The 22,866-nt window shown below is 35.4% G+C and overlaps 1 protein-coding gene across 1 annotated transcript in view; it reads left to right on the top strand.

Annotated features, from left to right (window-relative positions):
• Positions 1-22,866, top strand: part of LOC126973290 (protein slit) — a 180,735-nt gene that overhangs the window by 11,812 nt on the left and 146,057 nt on the right. Inside the window, exon 2 of the mRNA XM_050820506.1 lies at positions 16,860-16,891. Coding sequence (XP_050676463.1) covers positions 16,885-16,891 — 7 coding nt within the window. The 5' untranslated portion in view covers positions 16,860-16,884. The remainder of the gene's footprint in view (positions 1-16,859; positions 16,892-22,866) is intronic.

Raw genomic sequence — 22,866 nt, forward strand, 5'->3', positions numbered from 1 at the left:
TATGGATGTTTGTTTCCGAGTCATGGATGTTTATTTGTATTTATATGTGTTTAAGTAAGTATATTATATTAAATATATCGTTATATCAATAATACAGGCTATGCCTAGTTTGGGGCAAGATAATTTGTGTAAAAATGCGTCAATATTATAAAAAGGCATAAAAGGCATTTATTTTCTCAAAATTGATTCCTTTAGAATTATTTTTGATGTCATTTCTTATACTACATGATACTACTACCGCTTCGGAAACAAATGGCGCTCTGAGAGAGAAGAAGCGGCGCAAGAAACTCTCCCAGCATTCTTTTATTGCGCTCTTTTCAATAAAAATATACAATATTGTACCAGTCATTTCTATCGCATCTAAAATAATCACAATCTAGTCCCAGGCTGTCCGTGTATATTATATTATTGTTATTATTTGTCAATGTGTTCTTTAGCTAGTGGTGTTATATTCGAAATACTGAAGAGGTAATTCCAAGCGTGGCTGACTGTTTACGACTTGTGAATTAAAATCGGTTACAGTATCAATAGATTCGTTTTCCTTTTCTACCTGATGTATATCCGTTAGAGATGATCTTTTCTCTCGTGCCTCTTTATCTCTATACAATATTTTACTGTCGCTCTAATAGTATTTTTTTTATTAACTAGTATATATAAATAAAACACTTTTTAAATGAGTGTAATTTGTATTTGTGTTGTACATTACATATTTGTGTAAAAGTTACATTTTTATTATTATTTTAGTTAACCCGACGTTTCAAGACCTTCCCATATCTCGTTTTCAGAGGGACTGCAGATGTTATTATCATTTGCTAAGGCAAATAGCACCTCCGAGGCAATAAATGGCGCTTAACTTCATAATGACAACTACCTATTTCTAATACTATCTTTGACTCATTTCATCAGTTTATTTGAAACGTTTCCCTATTAAGTAAATTAAATGCTGTGCACTTTATTTCTAGTATTCATTTAAAATTGTAATAATTATAACTTACCATTATTCTCGGATACCTTTATTCTGGTTCCCTTAGACTACACGTCGTTTGTGTATCTGTGTATCTATGTAGTGATCGAGGAAAGAACGTCTGTATTTCGTTATTTGTGCATGACCATGATTTAATGCGAAAGATTTAAGTGGTGGCTTGTGTTAGTTTTTATAACAATGAGGGACGATGCGAGTAGGACGTTCAGCTGATGGTAATTGATGCGCCCTGCCCATTACAATGCAGTGCAATTCTTGAAAAACCCCAAAAATTCTGAGAGGCACTACAACTGCGCTCGTTACCTTGAGACATAAGAGTCTCATTTGCCCAGTAATTTCACTAGCTACGGCGCCCTTCAGACCGAAACACAGTAATGCTTACACATTACTACTTCACGGCAGATTTAAGCGCCGTTTTGGCACCCATAATCTAGCCGGCATCCTGTGCAAAGGAGCCTCCCACTGGTAAATATTTAAATAAAATAAACTTATAAAAGAGATAAACAATAAATAAATTATGAATGGCAGCACGTTTTGCGAACAGAAACGCGGTAAAGAGTTAGTACCATTCCCAAGCTGCAGTCAATAATTCGTTATCAGTTGGCTGTATGTGCACAAGTTATATTTAATCAATTTGTCCGTTTGTCTGTGCGCAATCAATCAACTATGCAATATTATAATTTATTGCTAAAGCAAATATTTGATATAATACTACTGCCTCACTTATAAATTCAGTTTCGTGTTAACTAGAATAATTTTATTCGTTGAAAGTGAACAAAATTTCGGGATAAAAGCGTAAAATTGATACTTAAAAACTGGTGTGTGTTGCACTCGCAAAAAAGGGTTCTATACCACATAGGGTTACCATTTAGTACTATGAAAAGTCCTGACAAAAACCTGACATTTCGATTAGAGTCCGGACTTTTAAGTTGATCTCGTTTAGATTTCGTTTTTGTAATTTTTTAAGACTTTTTGATATTAGTTTTATTAACCTTAGTACCACAGTGCAAGACGCAAGACAACGTAGAACCGTTAACTATTTTTTTTTATGGAATAGGAGGACAAACGAGCGTACGGGTCACCTGGTGTTAAGTGATCACCGCCCCTTACAATCTCTTGCAACACTAGAGCGTTGCCGGCCTTTAAGGAAGGTGTACGCGCTTTTTTTGAAGGTACCCATGTCGTATCGTCCCGGAAACACCGCACAAGAAAGCTCATTCCACAACTTAGTAGAACGAGGATGAAAGCTCCTTGAAAACCGCACTGTGAAGGACCGCCACACATCCAGATAGTGGGGATGATATCCTAACTTGTGTTATCACTGAGTTCCGGTTCGATCTTCGCCCGTCACGAAGCAAGTGTTTTCAGTTTTCTAATTCATACCTTTAATTCTTCCTACGTTTGTTGGACGCTTTATAAGGTTGACAACGCTCCAGTAATTCCCCTCATGCTACATGAGAGTATGGTGCGGTGATCACTTAACAACATACTAGTGTTTAATGTATAATTCCATAAAAAAAATTATGCTGGAGTGAAGGTATGTAGTCTACATTATGACAAAAATCTACTAGTACATGGCTGTGCTCTAACTCCTAACTAAGTTTACCTGTGTTTAGCATATTAGTACTCCACGTGTATCGGTCGGTTATTCCATAGTTTTCTTGAACTATATTTATGTCTGACTATGTATAATACACAATATGAGTAGTAGTTTAATAATTTTGAGTTGAAAAATAACTAAGAAATATAATATAGTATTCCATATTACTTCCATAGTACTCCCAGCCACTTTTCAGTCATTATCTATAAATAAATTTAAATGTTTTATAAAAAAATGGCTCTGTCGTAAATCTTATTATTCCACTGAATATCTAAATGATCGGACAGCCTGGGACTGGATTGTGATTATTTTATAGCGATAGAAATGACCGTACAATATTATATATTTTTATTTAAAAGAGCGCAAAAAAAAAGAATGCTGGGAGAGTTTCTTGCGCCGCTTCTTCTCTCTCAGAGCGTCATTTGTTTCCCAAGCGGTAGTAGTATCTAGTAGTTATTAGAAATGACATCAAAAAGAATTCTAAAGGAATCAATTTTGAGAAAATAAATGCCCTTTATGCCTTTTTATGCCTTATATTTAAGTAGGTAAATTATAATTGAAAGGTATGAGTAGTAATGAGTAAATATGTAGGGTGTTAAATACAACCAATGATAATATTATATATATTCATCTTTATTACAATATTGTTTTTTCTACAAACGTAAAATAGCACGAGGAATAAAGTTTTCATCACTCATACTCGGAAAGTAATGTTGTTTTGATCTGATTATTGAGTGGAAAATGCTGCTTCCCTCCATAGAGAGGGAAAAACTTATACAAATTACTTCCCACCTAAGGGCCGGAATGAACTTTAAAAATAGAACTTCTGTGAAGAGTTTTATGTAAAAAAAGTACTTATGAAAAAAAATGCTGCGGCCATATGACATTCTAAACAGACCGTGTGAACTTAGCGCAAACTTTTTTGAGCGGAATAAACTGCCACAATTACGCGGTAAGTTCCATATTTGAAAGTTAAAAAATTGACATAAATTAGCGGGATACTAATCTGTGCTTAGATAAACAACTAGTTTTATTTTCCTCATATTCGAAATGAAAAGTAGAGTGTTTAACTCGGGTAAAAGTATCAATTCCTACTCGGACTATAGCCGACCTCGCTGCGCTCGGGCGTCTAAATACCTCGGGAATTGATTCTTTCGACCCTCGGTTAACAAATATACTATATTAAGCTTTTTTGTTTTATTACGCCGAAGGAGAATAATTTGTTGCGTGCTAACACTAGCACAGACCCCCCCTTTTTTGTCGTATAGTCCAGTATTTTGTTCTCACCCACCATCAAGTGTGTTGTACCATATTGTATTTATAGCATTGTTCCGTTTTCTCTTAAACATAAAATCAACAACGATATTAATACAGTAATAAATATTTAGCAGAGCAAACATTAAACAGTACATAATATATTAATTAACGACAATTACAGTAATTAAGATATGTTAGCAAGCAGTTAATTTAATTAGGGCGCTTACTACTAGTTGAGGCCTACGGATATACTTACAAGGGTTTTACATTTATTGTACCCAAAGGGTGAGAGTAGACATACAATATAACCTTCCATAAAAAAACCTCTAAACTGCATATGAAGTCCTGGTACATGTTGCTAGGATGACACATGATTTCATCCGCTATGAAAGACATTACTATCACCGCTACCATATTTATATTCTCCTGGTGCCTATGTAGTAATACTTCGTGCGCATGACGTCAGAATATATTAAGGTATACTCGCGTCATACACATCTCTTCTTCAATTATGATTGCCTGGTACCAAAACAATGTATAATATATAATATACTTCCTATCTCATTTTCTCCCACGTAAAATATTGTGAATTTATTTATGTGTTTGTCTATTTTTACTGTATCGCTTAAGTTATATATAATTACTAGCTGAACCGACAGACGTTGTTCTGTTTATAATAAATAAAATAATGTTTTTATATGAATTTGTTAATAATATATCATAAAATCAAAAATTACTTCGTAAAATATGCACCCTGCTGTCGTAATGAAATTGTTTCACAGCAGAACTGTCAAACCGTGCGTCAATAAATTCTCTCATAGAAATTATGTATCAAAGCAAATTTGTTGTTTTTATTTAATTTAGCAGCATTTTCCTATTTATTCTACCTCTTAAACCTTCTCTGGACTTCCACAAATAATTCAAGACCATAATTAGCCAAATCGGTCCAGCCGTTCTCGAGTTTTAGCGAGACTAACGAACAGCAATTCATTTTTATATATATAGATAAGATAACAACGATGCTAAAGAAGGTTTCACATCAAAAAAAATGAAAACAACGGACGAAGGCGCGGGCACAAGTTAGTAATGTATATTGTTAAGATGTCAATTCAAAACAGTATTGAAATGCTGCTTCGAGAGTTTTATGAAACAGAACTCAGATGGCGCTAATGAGCTTGTCACGGCGATTATTGACTATTGACGTAGTGATGTGGCAGGGTCGATAATTTTTTATCGTAAATTAAGTATTTATTTGAAATAAAATGTAGTGTATGTATAGATTAAAATATAATACACACACTTCAATTTTAACGGTCTTACAAATAAACTTGATATAAAGTCATACCTGAGAATAAACTAAGAATATGCAAAGTATTGACTATATCGCTGACAATTCTGTCATTACAGTGATAATTCTGAAGTTTTCCGAATGTCAAGTGGCGTTGCAAATAAACGCGAGAAACGTTATACGTCCGAATAAACCAATCATAAGCAAAATGTCTATTTCTAAAATTTTTGCATATTCTTGGTTTATTCTAAAGCATAATTTTAAACCAAGTTTATTTGTAAGGCCGTAAGAACCTTTTAACTATTTTCTCCTAACAGAGATTATCTAAATCTACCAGGAGTACAAATAAATAGTGTGTACAAATAAAGACATTTTGATTTGATTTGATTTGAAGAAACTTATCTGTGTGTGAAGCCGCAAAAAAATTTATGACATAAATATTTAAAGTGTTAATACGAATGTAATTGGAGCACTCCCGTTCTCTTTAACTTGCCTTCGTTTTTCGTCTTTCTAAGTACCCAATATACGAATATGTCTAACGAATCTATTTAATAAATAAATGTTTAACTAGATTTTGATGAAATATTTATTCATTGAAAATTCTTATGTTTATAGCAAGATAAAGTCTCACCTTAAATTGTACTTGATTTTTTTTTTTTATTTGTTAGTAATATTTTTTTTTAATAAATAAATAAAACATACGGCTGTTCTACTGTTTCCCCATTTGAGATATTACTTACTAATGGGTGATTAATTTTGATGTGTATTAAATGATTTTATATAAAAAAATAAATGAATTTAGAGCGCATAATGAAAATTTATTATTACCTTACAATTTCTACTGATGCACTCCTACGGCCGCGTTATCATACGTCGTGTAAAATAATTTTTATTATTATCGTAAACATTTAGGCGAATCTTGTTTACAATTTGATGGTCTTAATTTTTTACGAAAGGAACCCTGATCCATTAAAATAGATGTGGTCAAGTTATAAAATGATTAATCTACTACTCTCGTCCAAAACAAATTCGGTTCAAGCAATTTAGATTGACAAAAGATTTATGAATTGGTTTTCTCGTTTACCTATCTACCCTCATATGCACGGTATATTTGATAATTTGATATGGCAAAGAGAAAATTCTGTTTAATGTAAGTATATGTAATGATAAATTTATATACAAGTACTAACTGGCGACCGCGACTTTATCCGCATGGCTTACGGCGTAATATTCCAATTTAAATGTTTTATTGAAAATGACTCTGTCGTAAATCCTACTACTCCACAACTGAATCTAACTGATCGGACAGTCTGGGACTAGATTATGATTATTTTACAGCAATAGCGCTGACAGTACAATATATTTCATTAAAAAGAGCGAAAAAAAAGAATGCCGGGAAATTTTCTTGTACCGCTTTTTTTCTCTCAGACCGCCATTTGTTTTCGAAGCGGTAGTAGTATCTAGTATATTAAAACTGACATCAAAACGAATTCTAAAGGAATCAATTTTGCCATTGCCATGCCATTTATGCCTTTAACTTTTTATTTGTATACCGATTGGTACGAAACAAATACTTGATCCTATAGAGTCTCATGCCAGAATTTACCAATGAACATCTCCTGAGGATGCCTTGTGTAGAGGACGAATTAAAGATGAATCTTAGCGTATTTTACACTCAAGAAAATTCACTAAATGCTATCGAAAGGCTGTCAAAATTCATGAATAAAAACCAAATTCAAAATTGTACTATCCGTTTCTCTGATAATTGTGCACAAACGAACTGTTAAAAATTCCGATATCTTATCTTTTTGCAGCGGTTACATAATTACAACGTGAATAAATTGTTCATTTGAAAAAATATTTACTGTTAAAACACGGCCGTTTTCGATTTTATTATAAGAATAGATCATCGATAAAGTAACGAATGTAGTCACATCACTAACGTTCAAATATTGACAATATCGATCGCTTGCTACAATTCTCTGCTCGAATAGCGATGCACCGTGAGAGACCGAATGAACTGCTCTTTAAAAAAGTTCGACAAACTATTATATTGGCGATATCTTACACTACATACATAATAGAATGCACTCCGGTGAGCAGGCGTATTTAATTTATGGTGTGGTAATATTTGAAGATACGTTACAATAGTGATGTGGTCAATGTTTGAATCTACCCACTATTTGTTAGTTACGATATATTAATAAAATACATACTGTTGATAAGCCTTATTCGTTAATTAATTGTCATTAAGTTTCCGAGGGCAAATTCGTGGCAGAGTTACCTGCTGTTTATTAACGGTCTGCAAGACTAGTAGTATACATGTGATTGTTCGCAGAAGTTCGCAGAAGAATTGACGAAGTGGAAGCTTTTTCTAGTGAATATTTCATCAATTCGCCAGTATGATATCTGTAATTTTAATAAATAAATACACCAGAGGAATCGCAGGAGCATTGCCGACTTTTTGTGTGAGTGTACGTGCTTTTGTGAAGGACCAGGAAACCATGAGGTGGTAGAAAGTTTCTTGAATACCGTTTTGTAGATTTCAAATCTAGCTTGTGGCGTCTGGTAAGAACGTTGAATTCGGCGTCAGGAATCAGGTGAAACAGCTGTTCGGATACAGGCGGTAACAGACATACAATGAAGCGCGCGCCGTCTCTATGCAACGCCAAGCGATCGAGCTGCTTACAGAGTCAAATTTAAATAGGCTTAAACTTAGCGCTTTTGAAGATCTGAAAAAATTAAAACTAGCGAAAAGGCGACGTAAAATTAGCGAAATTGAAAAAAAAAACACAGAAATTTGTTGCTTTTTTGTTGCTAATTAGTTTCTAAAAAATTATTTTTTTTGCTCTAACCGATCGCAAAAAATCGATTATAGTGCTTCCACTCTTATTACAACGTAATACACAGTTTTCAAGAAAAACCAAAATAAAATTCTACCCTCCCCCCTCCCTAATTTGGTAATGGGGGAAACGCCTACTATTTGGTTCTGCCACTCGCCGGCCGCTGCCGCGGCACGCTACGCTCAGCTCGTGCGTTGTTTTAACTGTTGTAACATAACCTAACCTAGCTAATTTTAATGAATTGTAGTTGATAGAGATTTGGTCCACGATTATAGTGCTTATATATAAAAGATACTGATTATACTCTTATTACAACGTAATACACAGTTTTCAAGAAAAACCAAAATAAAAGTAGACCCTCCCCGCCTCTACCAGTTTTTATTTTGTTGCTTACTCTCCCTGCTAAAACAAGCTACACTGTGAGGAATAACAAATTTTCACTAAAGTTTTTCCGCGGAAAAATCGTTAGTTAAGCAAGCGTGGCCGGTTTTTTTGTTAACCGATCTCCAACTTCTATTGACTTCCGGTTTTTATTTTGTTGCTGACTCTTTCTGCTAAAGCAAGCTGCAGTATGAACTGCAACAAATTTTCATCATGGTTTTTCCACGGAAAAATCGTTAGTTAAGCTAGCGTGGCCGGTTTTTTTGTTTTTGGCATAATTAAATAAAAATCTTTTTTTTTTCTTAGCATCTTTCAGCAACAAATTAGCAACAAATTGACCCCTATTTGCTTGATTGATCAGTCTACATTCAGTGATTCCCACGCTTAATAATCTTAATGTAAAGTTAGCGTTATTGCCGGGTTTTTGCGATCGGTTAGAGCAATAAAATTAATCTTTTAGCAACTAATTAGCAACAAAACTCGGTGTTTTTCTTTTCAATTTCCCTAAATTTACGTCGCCATTTTTTTCGACCTCGCTTTTGAACCGATACTATAAATATTTCTTTTAAATTACCGAATCTACCATATGTTCGGAAAAAGTGGAGCTCATGAGAAGAACATACAAGAAACTGAACGGACACTTATAATTCAATGAATATTTTACAATGGCTGTGATATAATTATATAACAAATTAGTTTGTTAGGTGATATATCAGGTGAGATATCATTTCCAATATATGAAATTTATTATACTAAAACATTCACACGTGCGAGTCGGTATTACTACTGGTGTATTTTTGTTTGTTAGGCTATCATTTTTAATATAGCCTTTGATACATATGGTCTTAATTTCAGTTTTAGGTATAAATATTGCAATTTATAACCCACGGCCACATAGACACTGACAGTGGTCTTATATAGTAAGTTATAACCGCATAAGTTCGAGGCGAACCACGAGTATTTCGTATTTAACTTAGAGTTTAGAGGTAAGCTGAACCGGTCTGGCAAGCGGCTTAACGAACACGACATTGTGAAACCTAGCTATTTGTAAACTTGACTATCTTCACTCCATCTGAATATTAATATTGTATTTCAATATATTATTCGGAGCAGTACACCTATTACTGCAGTATCAGTACAACTGACAGTATGTACAGTGTTCGTCCGGGGCAGTACTGCCACCACACATATTACCGTAGTAGCAGTACAACTAACTGTATGTACAGTGTTCGTCCGGAGCAGTACTGCCACCACACATATTACCGTAGTAGCAGTACAACTAACTGTATGTACAGTGTTCGTCCGGGGCAGTACTGCCACCACACATATTACCGTAGTAGCAGTACAACTAACTGTATGTACAGTGTTCGTCCGGGGCAGTACTGCCACCACACATATTACCGTAGTAGCACTACAACTTACTGTATGTACAGTGTTCGTCCGGGGCAGTACTGCCACCACACATATTACCGTAGTAGCAGTACAACTAACTGTATGTACAGTGTTCGTCCGGGGCAGTACTGCCACCACACATATTACCGTAGTAGCAGCACAACTAACTGTATGTACAGTGTTCGTCCGGGGCAGTACTGCCACCACACATATTACCGTAGTAGCAGTACAACTAACTGTATGTACAGTGTTCGTCCGGGGCAGTACTGACACCACACATATTACTGTAGTATCAGTACAACTAACTGTATGTACAGTGTTCGTCCGGGGCAGTGCTGCCACCACACATATTACTGTAGTATCAGTACAACTAACTGTATGTACAGTGTTCGTCCGGGGCAGTACTGCCACCACACATATTACCGTAGTAGCAGTACAACTAACTGTATGTACAGTGTTCGTCCGGGGCAGTACTGACACCACACATATTACTGTAGTATCAGTACAACTAACTGTATGTACAGTGTTCGTCCGGGGCAGTACTGCCACCACAGATATTACTGTAGTATCAGTACAACTAACTGTATGTACAGTGTTCGTCCGGGGCAGTACTGCCACCACACATATTACTGTAGTATCAGTACAACTAACTGTATGTACAGTGTTCGTCCGGGGCAGTACTGCCACCACACATATTACCGTAGTAGCAGTACAACTAACTGTATGTACAGTGTTCGTCCGGGGCAGTACTGCCACCACACATATTACTGTAGTAGCAGTACAACTAACTGTATGTACAGTGTTCGTCCGGGGCAGTACTGCCACCACACATATTACTGTAGTATCAGTACAACTAACTGTATGTACAGTGTTCGTCCGGGGCAGTACTGCCACCACACCTATGTCTGTATCTAATAGTTCGCCATAAAAAAAATATATTATTGGGTTTGTGTGAAAATAGTCGTGTACAGTAATTATTTCTGACCAATCTGCTCTAGCGCTCAAACTTAAAAAAAGGTTGCCAGCCTGTAAGGGTAGGCTATCAATAGTCGTAACCGCCTACCCGATGGGCTAAGCACATAATATTATGAATATAATTGTATGTTCCTCTTAAATTGACAAACATAGGAACAATTGTTAATGTGTTATTTGCATATTGGCATTCAGTTCAAATATTTAATTATCTAATTTATTTAACATTGCTTTCGAGAAAAGGTGTGAAGTGTAAAGATGTTAATAATTCACAATGGCCGTGGAATGTGCACAAATTCACAAGGTGATGATTTGACTGAAATTATTTTTTGAAGTTATTTACTTAGATAAAGGATTGGTCTCCGCTACGCTCCCACTAGATTTTTTTTTATGATAATAAGGGACGAGACGAGCAGAACGTTCAGCTGATTGATACGCCATGCCCATTACAACGCGGTGCCGCTCAGGATTCCCAAAATACCCAAAAAATTCTGAGCGGCACTACAACTGCGCTCGTCACCTTGAGACATAAGATGTTAAGCCTCATTTGCCCAGTAATTTCACTAGCTACGGCGCCCTTCAGACCGAAACACAGTAATGCTTACACTTTAATGCTTCACAGCAGAAATAGGCGCCGTTGTGGTACCCATAATCTAGCCGGCTTCCTGTGCAAAGGAGCCTCCCACTGGTAAATAGCTAGATAGAATAGGTAGATACCGCAGGTGTAGTCGAAAAGTGCGGCAACTAATACTACGCCCAAGTGGGCGTACCTACTCGAGCCAGTCTCGAAGAATGTGTGACGTTGACATGCCAAATATTTTGTTAAACTTTGCTAATAATTGAAACTAAAATCGGGCTGCATAGTAAACTTTGTAAAAATAATACTACAAGAAATAAGAAAGACACTCGGGTCACATATCATCAGTAAGTATTTTGTATTTTATTAATTTCATTGTAAAATAAGCGAAGCGTATGTTACAAAATTTGAAAGAGTCCATTGAGGGTCAAGATGCCACGCACACAAGCATCTAATAGTTATATTTAATCTAAGATTTTTCTTTGTTTTTTTTTTTAGGGAATAGGCGGACAAACGAGCGTACAGGTCACCTGGTGTTAAGTGATCACCGCCGCCCACATTCTCTTGCAACACCAGAGGAATCACAAGAGCGTTGCTGGCATTTAAGGAAAGTGAACGCGAAAGGTACCGATGTCGTATCGTCCCGGAAACACCGCACAAGGAAGCTCATTCCACAGCTTTGTAGTACGAGGAAGAAAGCTCCTTGAAAACCGCACTGTGGAGGACCGCCACACATTCAGATGGTGGATATGATATCATAACTTATGTCGTGCGAAGGTGGAATTTAATTAATTTTGAAAACGAAGCTTTTCATTACACTTTTCCGCCATCTTGTTACAGGATTAGCTATTTGTTAGAGAACTTTATTAGGAGTTTGGAGTACCTGTTGAGGCTCTACTACAAGTTATTTTTTCCTAGTAAATTTGAAATACACATGTATAACACATACTTACAACTACAAATTGTTTACACAAACAACAGTATCGGCAACTGTTAAATATTTACTTGTCTGTCGATAAACTGACCTTCACTATGCGTCTATTTTAGAGTATCTAACCAATCTGAGACGACATAACTTGTACAGGTTATCTCATATATAAAATTCTCATGTCGCGGTGTTTGTAGTTAAAAACGAAACGGCTTGACCGATTCTCATGAAATATTTTTGCATATTGGGTGGGTCTGAGAATCGGACAACATCTATTTTTCATCCCCCTAAATGTTAAGGGTGGTCCACGGCAATTTTTTTTTTTAATTTTGTTGACATTTTTTTTTAAATTTGTTTGATTATGAGTCAGCATAAAATTATTAAAATACATACAAATTCAAATTTTCACCCATCTACGATCAACAGTTACTTTTGTATAGCGATTTTAATATCGGCAATACAACGTTTGCTGGGTCAGCTAGTTATTATTATAAATAAAAGTATAATTCATTTATTTATTTTAGATTTTTTTTTTGATGCCGACAATAATTCGAACCAAAACCTCAATAATTCGAAAACAAATGTAGCTCTGATTGAGAAGAAATAGAGCAAGAAACTCCCCTTTTTTGCGATCTTTTAAAAATAATTCAATAAAAACTATAATTATGTAAATACATAACAATGTGAATGGGAAAATGGAAGCTGATATTTTATAATAGGTAATAATAATAATCATCAGTTGAGTTATAAGACTTACTCAAGAGCAATTTCTTAATAAAAGTTATTTTTATTATGTGAAAAATTTACGACTGCCGCTGGTAATTGATACACCTTCTTGATTGAACCCAATATTCTGAAGGGCATTGTTCGTCACTATGAGATACACAGTATGTCTCTATTCGCGAGCGTATTTATCACGGCGCCCTTCAAACAAAACGACGTTTGCACACGGCATAAAACGCTACGCTGTGTATAAATTCTGAATCATAGATGAGTTTTTTTGTGGAAGAGAACGACCAACGAGCGTATGGGCTATCTGATGTTAAGTGATCACCGCCGCTCACAATCTCCTGGAACTTTTAGAAGGTTCCATCCCGAAGGTATCCATCCCGAATCGTCCCGGAAACACCGCGTGAAGAAGCTCATTCCATAGTTTGGTTGTACATTGTAGAACGTTCCTTGAAAACATCCAGATGTTGCTACTGATATCGATATAGTGGCGTTTCATGCGAAGGTAGAATTCGGCTGGAATGAAACAACTTTTCAGAACACTCCCCGTGATAAATGCAGTAGAAGATTAGTATATTTAGGAGCTTTGCCGACCTTTTAGATGGGTGTTCACGCTTTTTGTTAATTATTAGCTTATTCTTAAGTACGTCGTGAAAATACCGTTCGAATAAGTTAGCTCATTCCAAAGTTAAACGTGGCAGAGAGTTCTTTCTAAACTTGACGTGACTTCCGCAGGTTTATAACTCTAAGGTTTACACGAATTTATCATAGACAAATCGACAAGTCACTGTTGTGTCAAACCGTAGTTGACAGATGTCATGTTACCCGAACTCTTTGAGGGAATTTAGGTGATAATGAAGTCGGATAAACGAATGGGGTGAATCTAAGTTTTACACGGTTGTAATATTATCTTCATCTATTTATGTATCTGTATGTAAAGTTATCTTTAAACGTGATTTCCACACACTTCGAGAATCCAATCTGTGTTTGATTCGTCAAGTTAGATTTACTTGAGAATTTGCATTTTTTTTTTGAGCATAGGTAATACATTTAATGGGCCTTGGAGCCCAAAAATTTAGTTCACATTGGGAGGCTCCTTTGCACACTGGCTAGATTATGGGTACCACAACGGCGCATATTTCTGCCGTGAAGCAGAAATGTGTAAGCATTATTGTGTTAAGGTCTGAAGGGCGCTAGTGAAATTACTGGGCAAGTGAGACTTAACATTTTAATATGTCTCAAGGTGACGAACGCAATGAAGGCGCCGAACTGAAGTTTTGGGTTTACCAAGAATACTGGGTGGCACTGCATTGTAATGGGCAGGACGTATCAATTTCCATCAGCTGAATGTCCCGCTCGTCTCGTTCCTTATTTTCATTAAAAAAACAGGCGCGGGGCGTCTCGGAAGGAGACTCAAACCGACAATTATTAGCACACGTGTCAAGGACCGACGGCAATACAATATTGGCTAATGTGATGGCTTTTGGAAAATATTATAATTGGCTACAAATTATAAATTCGACTTTTGCAAAAAGCTCTGTTATGCTTATTAAAATTGTAATTGTTTTTTAATTTTTCCCTAATTAACAATCCAATTAAAGCACTAAGAAACAAGTTTGGACACTCAACGCTAGACAACCTTAATTCCTAATTTATCGCAAAATAGATTTTACAGTCTTATGAAATTGAATTCGCTTTTTTTATGCAGTAAAAGATTGTGGTGCCCTTCTTGCGGGACACCGTGTATATTATTACTAACTAGAGTCAACTTTATGTAATATGTTATGTCATCTTTGATGCAAGACTTTTAGCAGGTATTTACCCGTGACAGTTCACACCAACCGATGACCAATTCACTTTGGAACTCATTACTCATTGTGAGAAGTATGTGTGTTTTAATTCTCACGACACTGCTAGAGCTGTTCAAACAAAGCTTGTTAATAGATAGAGAATGAATGGACGGGTTGGGAAAATATTTGACAGTAACGTAAGATGTAACACCGCAGAATAAAAAGTTGTAGTACAGAAGTTTCACTTAGCACCCTTTAAAAAGAAGTAGCCACTCTGGCTGTCCACTTCGATAGATTCCAGGACATGCACGGATCGAAGACAATAAATGCGCTGCAAGAATTCGTGATAAGAGCTCTCGATTTGGCCCTGAACCCTTCAGTGGTGTCCCAAGGGGTCTTATTAAATCAACCCTTGATACATCATATTCACAGGACTCATGAGAGTAATAAACTCTGAAACGACACTCCGGACTCAACCAATTCCAAAACCCTGATCCAAGCCGTTAACAAAACGGCTGCGCATTAGGCAATAAGGTTAAGTAGGGAATACTTACGCATTCTAACCAGGGCTAACGGAGCATTGCAGATTAAACACACACCTCTCAAACCTAGAGTTTGCAAGACACTCACATTCTCTCTGAATGTGGTCCTTTAATACGCAAACGTAATATCTCGTCGTAAAATTCTTCATCTACTTGAGGTACGTCAGATCACTGCAAAATATATAACATGATTCATGAAAAGAATCAATCTTAGCAATGAGCTATAGTTATTAGTGATCACAATAGATCACGCATTGGTCGCAGTGAAACAGGGCTGCACTGAACTGTACCAAAGCCGCTTTACAAACGATAACTATAACTGTCCAATAATAAGATTCATTTTAGCCGTTCTCAGTTCACAGCTACTGTGGACTCGCAAAACTTTGATAAATTAGCTTACGCATACTAGTGTTTTCATGTACTTATGTATTGAGAATTTACTTATATATTGGGTAATACTGAAGATGGCAGGTGCCATTTTCGGGCTACTTAGCTATTTACTTGTGGCTGCAAGATCTAGGAGCAATGTGTCAATGGGACAAAGCCAAAGTTACCTTAAAACTCGTAAGATGACATGAGAAGACCTGCTTATTTAATTTAATTAGGTACGCAGGTGTACGTTAACGTATAGTTTGTGTTTCTAAAACTTTTTTTATGCTCTCCTCTATATTTATGAAGTTTTTTACTTCGTACAAATAAACAAAAAAAAAGTGTGTACCTATGTACGCACGCAAGAATTTATATTTCTTTGGCGTAATAAAAAAATCCTTTACAAACGTAAAATTGCACGAGACAGGATTATTGATGAAAATAATATTGTAATAAAGAAGGTATTAAATACAACCAACAAAAATATTATAATACCCTTTAATTTAGTTAATTTAGTGTGAATTATGATACAAATGGTCTAGTTAAGGAACTAATGTCTGGGTGTCGAATTTGGGTTGGGTAAATTCACTTTACTGCGCGCCCGTAGGTCTGTGAGTATTAATGCGGCATACACTCAAAAAAAAATCAGCAGAAATTTAACCAATAACCAAGTCCTATAACCAAGAGAATCGTTAAATCTTATCTCACCTTGTTAACTTCAGTTCAAACTATGCTCATCGAAACCAATTAAGATAAAAATCAAATAAAAACCGATTGTAAATGAACCGACACCCACGTATATAATTAATAGGGTACCAGAATGTTACCCTGGCGCACCCCGTATCGATATATCATAAAAACGTTTCTACAAATATGGGAACCTATTCGAATGCTTATCATAAATCTCTTTTAAATACCTTTTAACGACACCGATTAATAATTTGAGATGATAATTTTGGTAACTGTAATTTACATGGGTTGTTTCTGATTTTATATTTTTCGAACAATTTTTTTTTAACGCGCCGTCGAAAGAGGTTTATTTATGAATGAGTATGTATGCATAAGGTTTTCTATTTTAGTCTGTGGGAATTAACTTAAGGCTGATACGAACTGTATATTATAATTTATTTATTTTATGTATTTATAAGTACATAAGTTTTTGTTTTTAAAATTCTATCGCTTTATTTATGAAAACTTTTCTATTTCCAGTTAGTCGGTGCCAGATCACGGAGGTATGAAAGGTCAGTGTTTTTTTATTTTATATTTATGTTTATAAAAAGATTTTAACCATTGAGACATTTTATAAAGTATACGAACCTTTTTAAGCTCTGTTTCATGTAAAAACGCGTATTTCAATAGACAGAATAGTATAAGGAGTACTTACTACCTTTAAAGAAAAAGCTACTTTTGCTGTTCGCTTATAAGATCCATTCTAAACTGTGCTCAGTTCGTAACTGCACTCAAAATAAGCCTACGAACTTTACGATCTACACGGACTTACTCATTGGGTATCTATTTATTTATTTAGTTATAAATTGCGTTACATGTGACTTAGTTACTAAATTATTAAGGCTCAGGACCAAACCAACGAACTTCAACGTGTGGGCGGAGCTAACTATCTCGATTTTCGCGCGCCTACTAATCACAAACAAATGTAATTCGTGTGAAATTCAGCGTCACACTGCGTCCCGTCGCCCGCACACGGACCAGCGGATGTTTGAAGTGAATATAGTAAAAAGTCCCATATGTTAAATAATATGTTTTTTTTTTAACTTGTAAAACGTTGGCAAGAGTACAGACAAGAGTAGAGACAAAAATATCACCAGTAGTTTAGAAGTACTGGCAAAAAAGTAGAAAGCAGCTTTATTTCAATAATGTTTATTCTATTGTATTATACATTTTATAATATTATTTATCTCACCCATGCTTTAAATCCTTTATTGACGATTCTGAAAGGGTTAGCTTATTACCAACATTAAAACACCCAATGTCGTAATAACCATTACATCATCCAAACGAGTGTTGTAATGTTTTACTGAATTTTATAACAGCACTCCTTGGTTTTTTTTCGATCCCTTCATGCGCAAATAGTTTCAACAAACAGCCACATTCTTATTGCTCGATGCGTGGTATATGTATGAATTAAAAAAAAAACATTTTCGTTTACGCATGTTCCACACTACCAGAACATGGCGCGCCGTAAAAAAATGTAGGTTATTCGAAAAATCGAAATCCCGCCATTTTTCTTGGAAAAATGAGCGATTCAAGTTTTGACAGCACACCGCCGGATATTTAAAACGCTGAACTAAAAGAATATAACATTCAAGTGAATTTTAATAATTGCACTATACAAAATTTAAATTACTGCTAAAATAAATAACTCTTTCATTAATACTTAGTTTATTTGTATATAATCAGTAATGGATGATATTAGGTTACTACTAGGACTGGCTGTTTCAATGTTAGCAGTAAGCTAACTGTTTCAAAATCTTTTAGAGGATTCATATTCTGGGTGTAGATAAAGTCTTGTATGCAACTGTTGATAATTAGGTATTAAAACGCTCTTGTGATACTATTATCACCCACATTCGTGTTTTAATACCCCTTATTACACAACAGTTGCATAAATAACTATAAACGTTCTGATTGGAGATTGCATTTTTAAATCTCCCAGCGAACTCATTGCAGAGTATTAGGCCCTCAAAGATGATCATTGTACGATACCAGGTGCCTTAAAGTACTAAAGAATCAGATGCACATCGCAAGGCATACCAATGAACACCAGAGGGGTTTTTTCTTAAAGTAACGTTTCCAAAGATGGCATTCATTTTCACAAAATTTATTCCTTTAGAATTCTTTTTGATGTCATTGCCAGAATTCTTTTTGATGCCAGGCGTATTACTTAAGTGTGCGTGACAATCTATGTCTTACACTCGCAATGTGTATGTCACTTCGTGTTAAGGCCTGTATTCACTTTGATTAGTGCGCAAGTAGTGTCCAATTCTTGTTTAGTGGCTCTGTTTAGTAAAATCAGTTGTTAGGTGTCGATCAGCAAGTATGGACGATCATCTCTATGTCTGTGTAAGCGCGCTTGCAATTGAAAGAAGTAATTAAAGAAGTACTAAACGCGGTCGTATCTGAAACCGAAGAACTTTTGGAAGCTGAACATGCAAGACGAAAAATATGGATTCGAAAATGGATGAATAGAAGATTCATGGCGCAAGCTACCAACTCTTTAAGGAATTGGCTGCTGAAGATACGATGGAATATTACTTTGCTCTCGTGTTTAGTGGCAGGCACGCTGCGAGTGAGGGGGAAGGGATGGTGCGGGACGTGGTTACTCGCACTTCACTCGCAAAAAAATAGAACACGCTTCTAATCACGTTACTACGCAGCCAACTAATCACCTGCACTAATCAGCCGCTGTCCATACTTGTTTTCTCCTAATCACTAATCACCTGCACTAATCACTTATCAAAGTGAATCCAGGCCTTAAGTCTGCGTGCAATGCTCAAAATAAAGGTTAACCTACCTGTCAACACCAATTTTTTTCGCCGTTTTCAAAGCTGTCACATTCTATCTAAACGTAGAAGTATGATTTTTACCACATTGAAAGGTTAGAAATACGTACTACATACTATTTCTCTTGCCGATTTTAATCTATAGATATTTGAACAAAGAACCAGAACATCAAATAAACCAAAACTACTCAAGCTAAGTGATGTTAACTACGAATAGCTACTATGTAAATTAATTAATTTTTTGAAATATCAAAATGGCGGTAGAACACGCGAGCCTCTCGTAATGTCTAGAGCGTGATCCCAACGACATAGACACGATTTAAGTGATAATTTTATTTATTTATTTATTTATTTATAAAGGCTTACCAACTAAATACAATTTACTAACTTATGCACTAAGAATTAAACAAATATAATAAAATAGTTTAAATGTACTTAAATTATAGGTAGGCACAACATTACTATAAGAAATACATGTGATATTTTAAAATCTAAAATCTATAAATTTTGGAGAGCAATATAAATTTGTTTTTTAAAATTAAGAAAGTTTGAAAAGAAGATATCAGTGTTTTCATCTATATTAAAAATACAATTATATAATTTTAACATTAGCTGTAGAGGAGAGTTTAAGCCATAATTACTGTGGTGGAATTTAATGTGCAATGGGGAAAAAGTACTAAGCCGACAATTAAAGGCAGGCACATGCAAACCGATTTGTGATAAAAGCGAAGATAATTAAATTAAAGTAACCAAAAATTATTAACTGATGTTGGGCGTCATTAATAGAGCACGGCAATACTTCAAGCCGGCCCACATTCTAGCGCTCTAGAAAGCACAGGCCCGGCCGCATATGGAGTATTGCTGTCATCTCTGGTCTTTCACACCCCAGTATCTCGATACATTTGATCACGTGCACAGCAGATCGAATTGTCGGGTATCCAGTGAACGGCTGGATCACTTGGCGTTGCGTAGAGACGTCGCTTCACTGTGTGTCTTCTACGCTTTCATCACGGGGAGTGTTCCAAGGAGCTGTTTCACCTGATTCCTGCCACTGAATTCCACCTCCGCACGACACGCCAAAAATTAGGATATCGTCCCTACCATCTGGATGTATGACGTTCCTCCACAGTGCGGTTTTTACGGACTCTTCTTCCACTACAAAGCTGTGGAATGAGCTTCGTTGCGCGGTGTTTCCGGAACGATATTATATAAATTAACCGCAGAAGTGAGGAATATCACTTTAAAAATAACAAACTGTTTAGTTTTGAAAGAGCGACATCTCGAGTAAATTTTCTAATATGCAGTTATTAGGCTTTCAACTGTAAAGTAGATTCTGTAGATGGAGCCACAAGCTGAGACTTAAACAAGATATACCAAAATTTACGACTCATGCATAAATTTTAGTTACAAATTTGATTTGTATACTTCATAGCATTGCCTCCATCAGTTAAGTGTGACATCACTAGGAGGTGTAGCTGTCATTATAGAATACGCATAGCGCTCAATTAACTTTCGCGACTCGAAACTTGGTCATACCAAATATGCCAACTGCATGCTATTAAAAATCTATATATTATTATGTCGCTACGATAAACATATCGTTGAAATATCGTGGCTATGTCGTGTGAACAACAATTGCGGCGTGTTTCATCACAGTGCGGTGAGGAGATATTTACGATGTTATTAAACAAATTAGTTAATTATTATTGAAAACGGACGTATCAAGGTCGTCTCATGATTAAATATATGTATTTGATATGAGCTACAAGTTAAGGAATTTACTTAAATTATCTTATACCTTTAAACGAGCAATTTTAATGAAATTTAGAATAAATGTACTACGGGGGCGAGAAATCGATCTAGCTAGGTTTCAATTTAAAAATTTTAAATCCCTAAATAACGCTGATTGAATCAGTATTTCATGGTTTTATTTGTTATTCAATCCAGTAGTACTATGAATAAAAAAAAACAACATTTAAGTATAATTTGAGTATCCAGTCATGTGGCTCCGACCTGAAATCCATGTCTCGCTCTCTAAGTATCGGCAAAATATGTCCTTTTTATGTCACTTGAACGTGTGTTAAAGTTTTAGTATGATCGGTTCAGTAGTAACTATAATCTAACAAACATCCTCATATTACCATTTTTAATATAAGAATAAGTACCTACATCTAAATATACAATCGTATAATTTAACATAGACTATATCCTCGTGAACGGGTGCTACTCGTGGTGGCTGGATGGTCTTGTTACCGGGAGGTCTGCTTGATGTGTTATTCTATATTTGATGTATTATTTCCTTTAAAGTTAAAGTTATTATATATTTTATTTTATGAAATGCTCACATAATGCCTCTATTTATTTACGGTATGTGTGGATTGATGCATCTACTATACTCAATAACTCTTGTGTTTATATGTATTAATTTCCATTTTTTTTTTGCCTTACTCGTATAAGCCTTTCAGTTTTTGACATTTGAGTATTTTTGTTGCGTCACTTTGCACATATTGTAATTGAAATGATTTGTAAAACAATTAAAATGTAAATCTTGACTTAAAAGAGTGGCAATGAGTTTCTTGCTACTTCTTCTCATTAGCTCAACCCCTTACGAAGTAGCGGTAAATTCAATAAGTGATATAAAGTGATTTTGAATTTGAATTTGACTCTTCAGCTTGTAAATCATTTAATTCAAAATTTAAGCTAACTTTTGCATTGGTTACCCTTTGGTTTCAAGCCTAAAGCTACAATTTGTTATTTAGATTTGAAAGAGCGACATGTTAATTTCATAATATGCAAATATTGGTGTTGAGCAGCTTATCAACTGTACCTAAAGTAGACGTAAAGTAGAGAGGTGTAGATGAAGCCACAATCTGAGAGTTGAACAAAGACATATCAAAATTTATCAGCGATACGTCACTCGAATGGTAAGCTCAGTGGAAAGAGCGCTCGCATGGAACGCAAGAGCTCTCGGGCTCGAGTTATTATCGTATCGTATTAATTTGTGTAATTAATCCCAGAAGTGAGGGTTATCACTTAAAAAAAAAACAAATTGTGAATAGTTTTATTTCAAGTTTATACGTTGTCCAAATCCCACCTGACTGGCTTTTTTATAGTTTTGAGAACTGAGCAAGTACTGAGAGAACCACAAAGCAGTGTCTTTCAAACAGTAATAATTTCAATAATGTGAAGTAGATGGTATTTTCTTTGTTTAACGCGAGTGTTACACATTTAAATAAAACACTTTTAAAGGATTAAAACGCGTGTAATTGTAACAGTTTTACATTAGATGTTTGCGTAAAAGTTACATTTTTATTTTAGTTAACCCGACGTTTAAGACCTTTCCAGATCTCGTTTTCAGGGGGACTGCAGATGAAGTGAGTCAAAGATATTATTTGTCATAGTTGTCATTATGAAGTTTAGCGCCATTTATTTCCTCGTAGGTGGTATTTAATGTACACAGATGGTTTTTGGCAAAATACTGAAAGGTCAAGAAGGTCAAGGTTCAAGAGATCTGGAAAGGTCTTGAAACGTCGGGTTAGCTAAAATAAAAATGTAACTTTTACGCAAACATGTAATGTAAAACCGTTACAAGTACACGCGTTTTAATCCTTTAAAAGTGTTTTATTTAAATGAAGTAGATGTTCAAAGCGTACAAATAAAACAGATAACCACAATGCTCCGACTGTAACAACTCA

The sequence above is a fragment of the Leptidea sinapis genome, chromosome 29, assembly GCF_905404315.1.
Source record: "Leptidea sinapis chromosome 29, ilLepSina1.1, whole genome shotgun sequence".
Lineage (NCBI taxonomy): Eukaryota > Metazoa > Arthropoda > Insecta > Lepidoptera > Pieridae > Leptidea > Leptidea sinapis.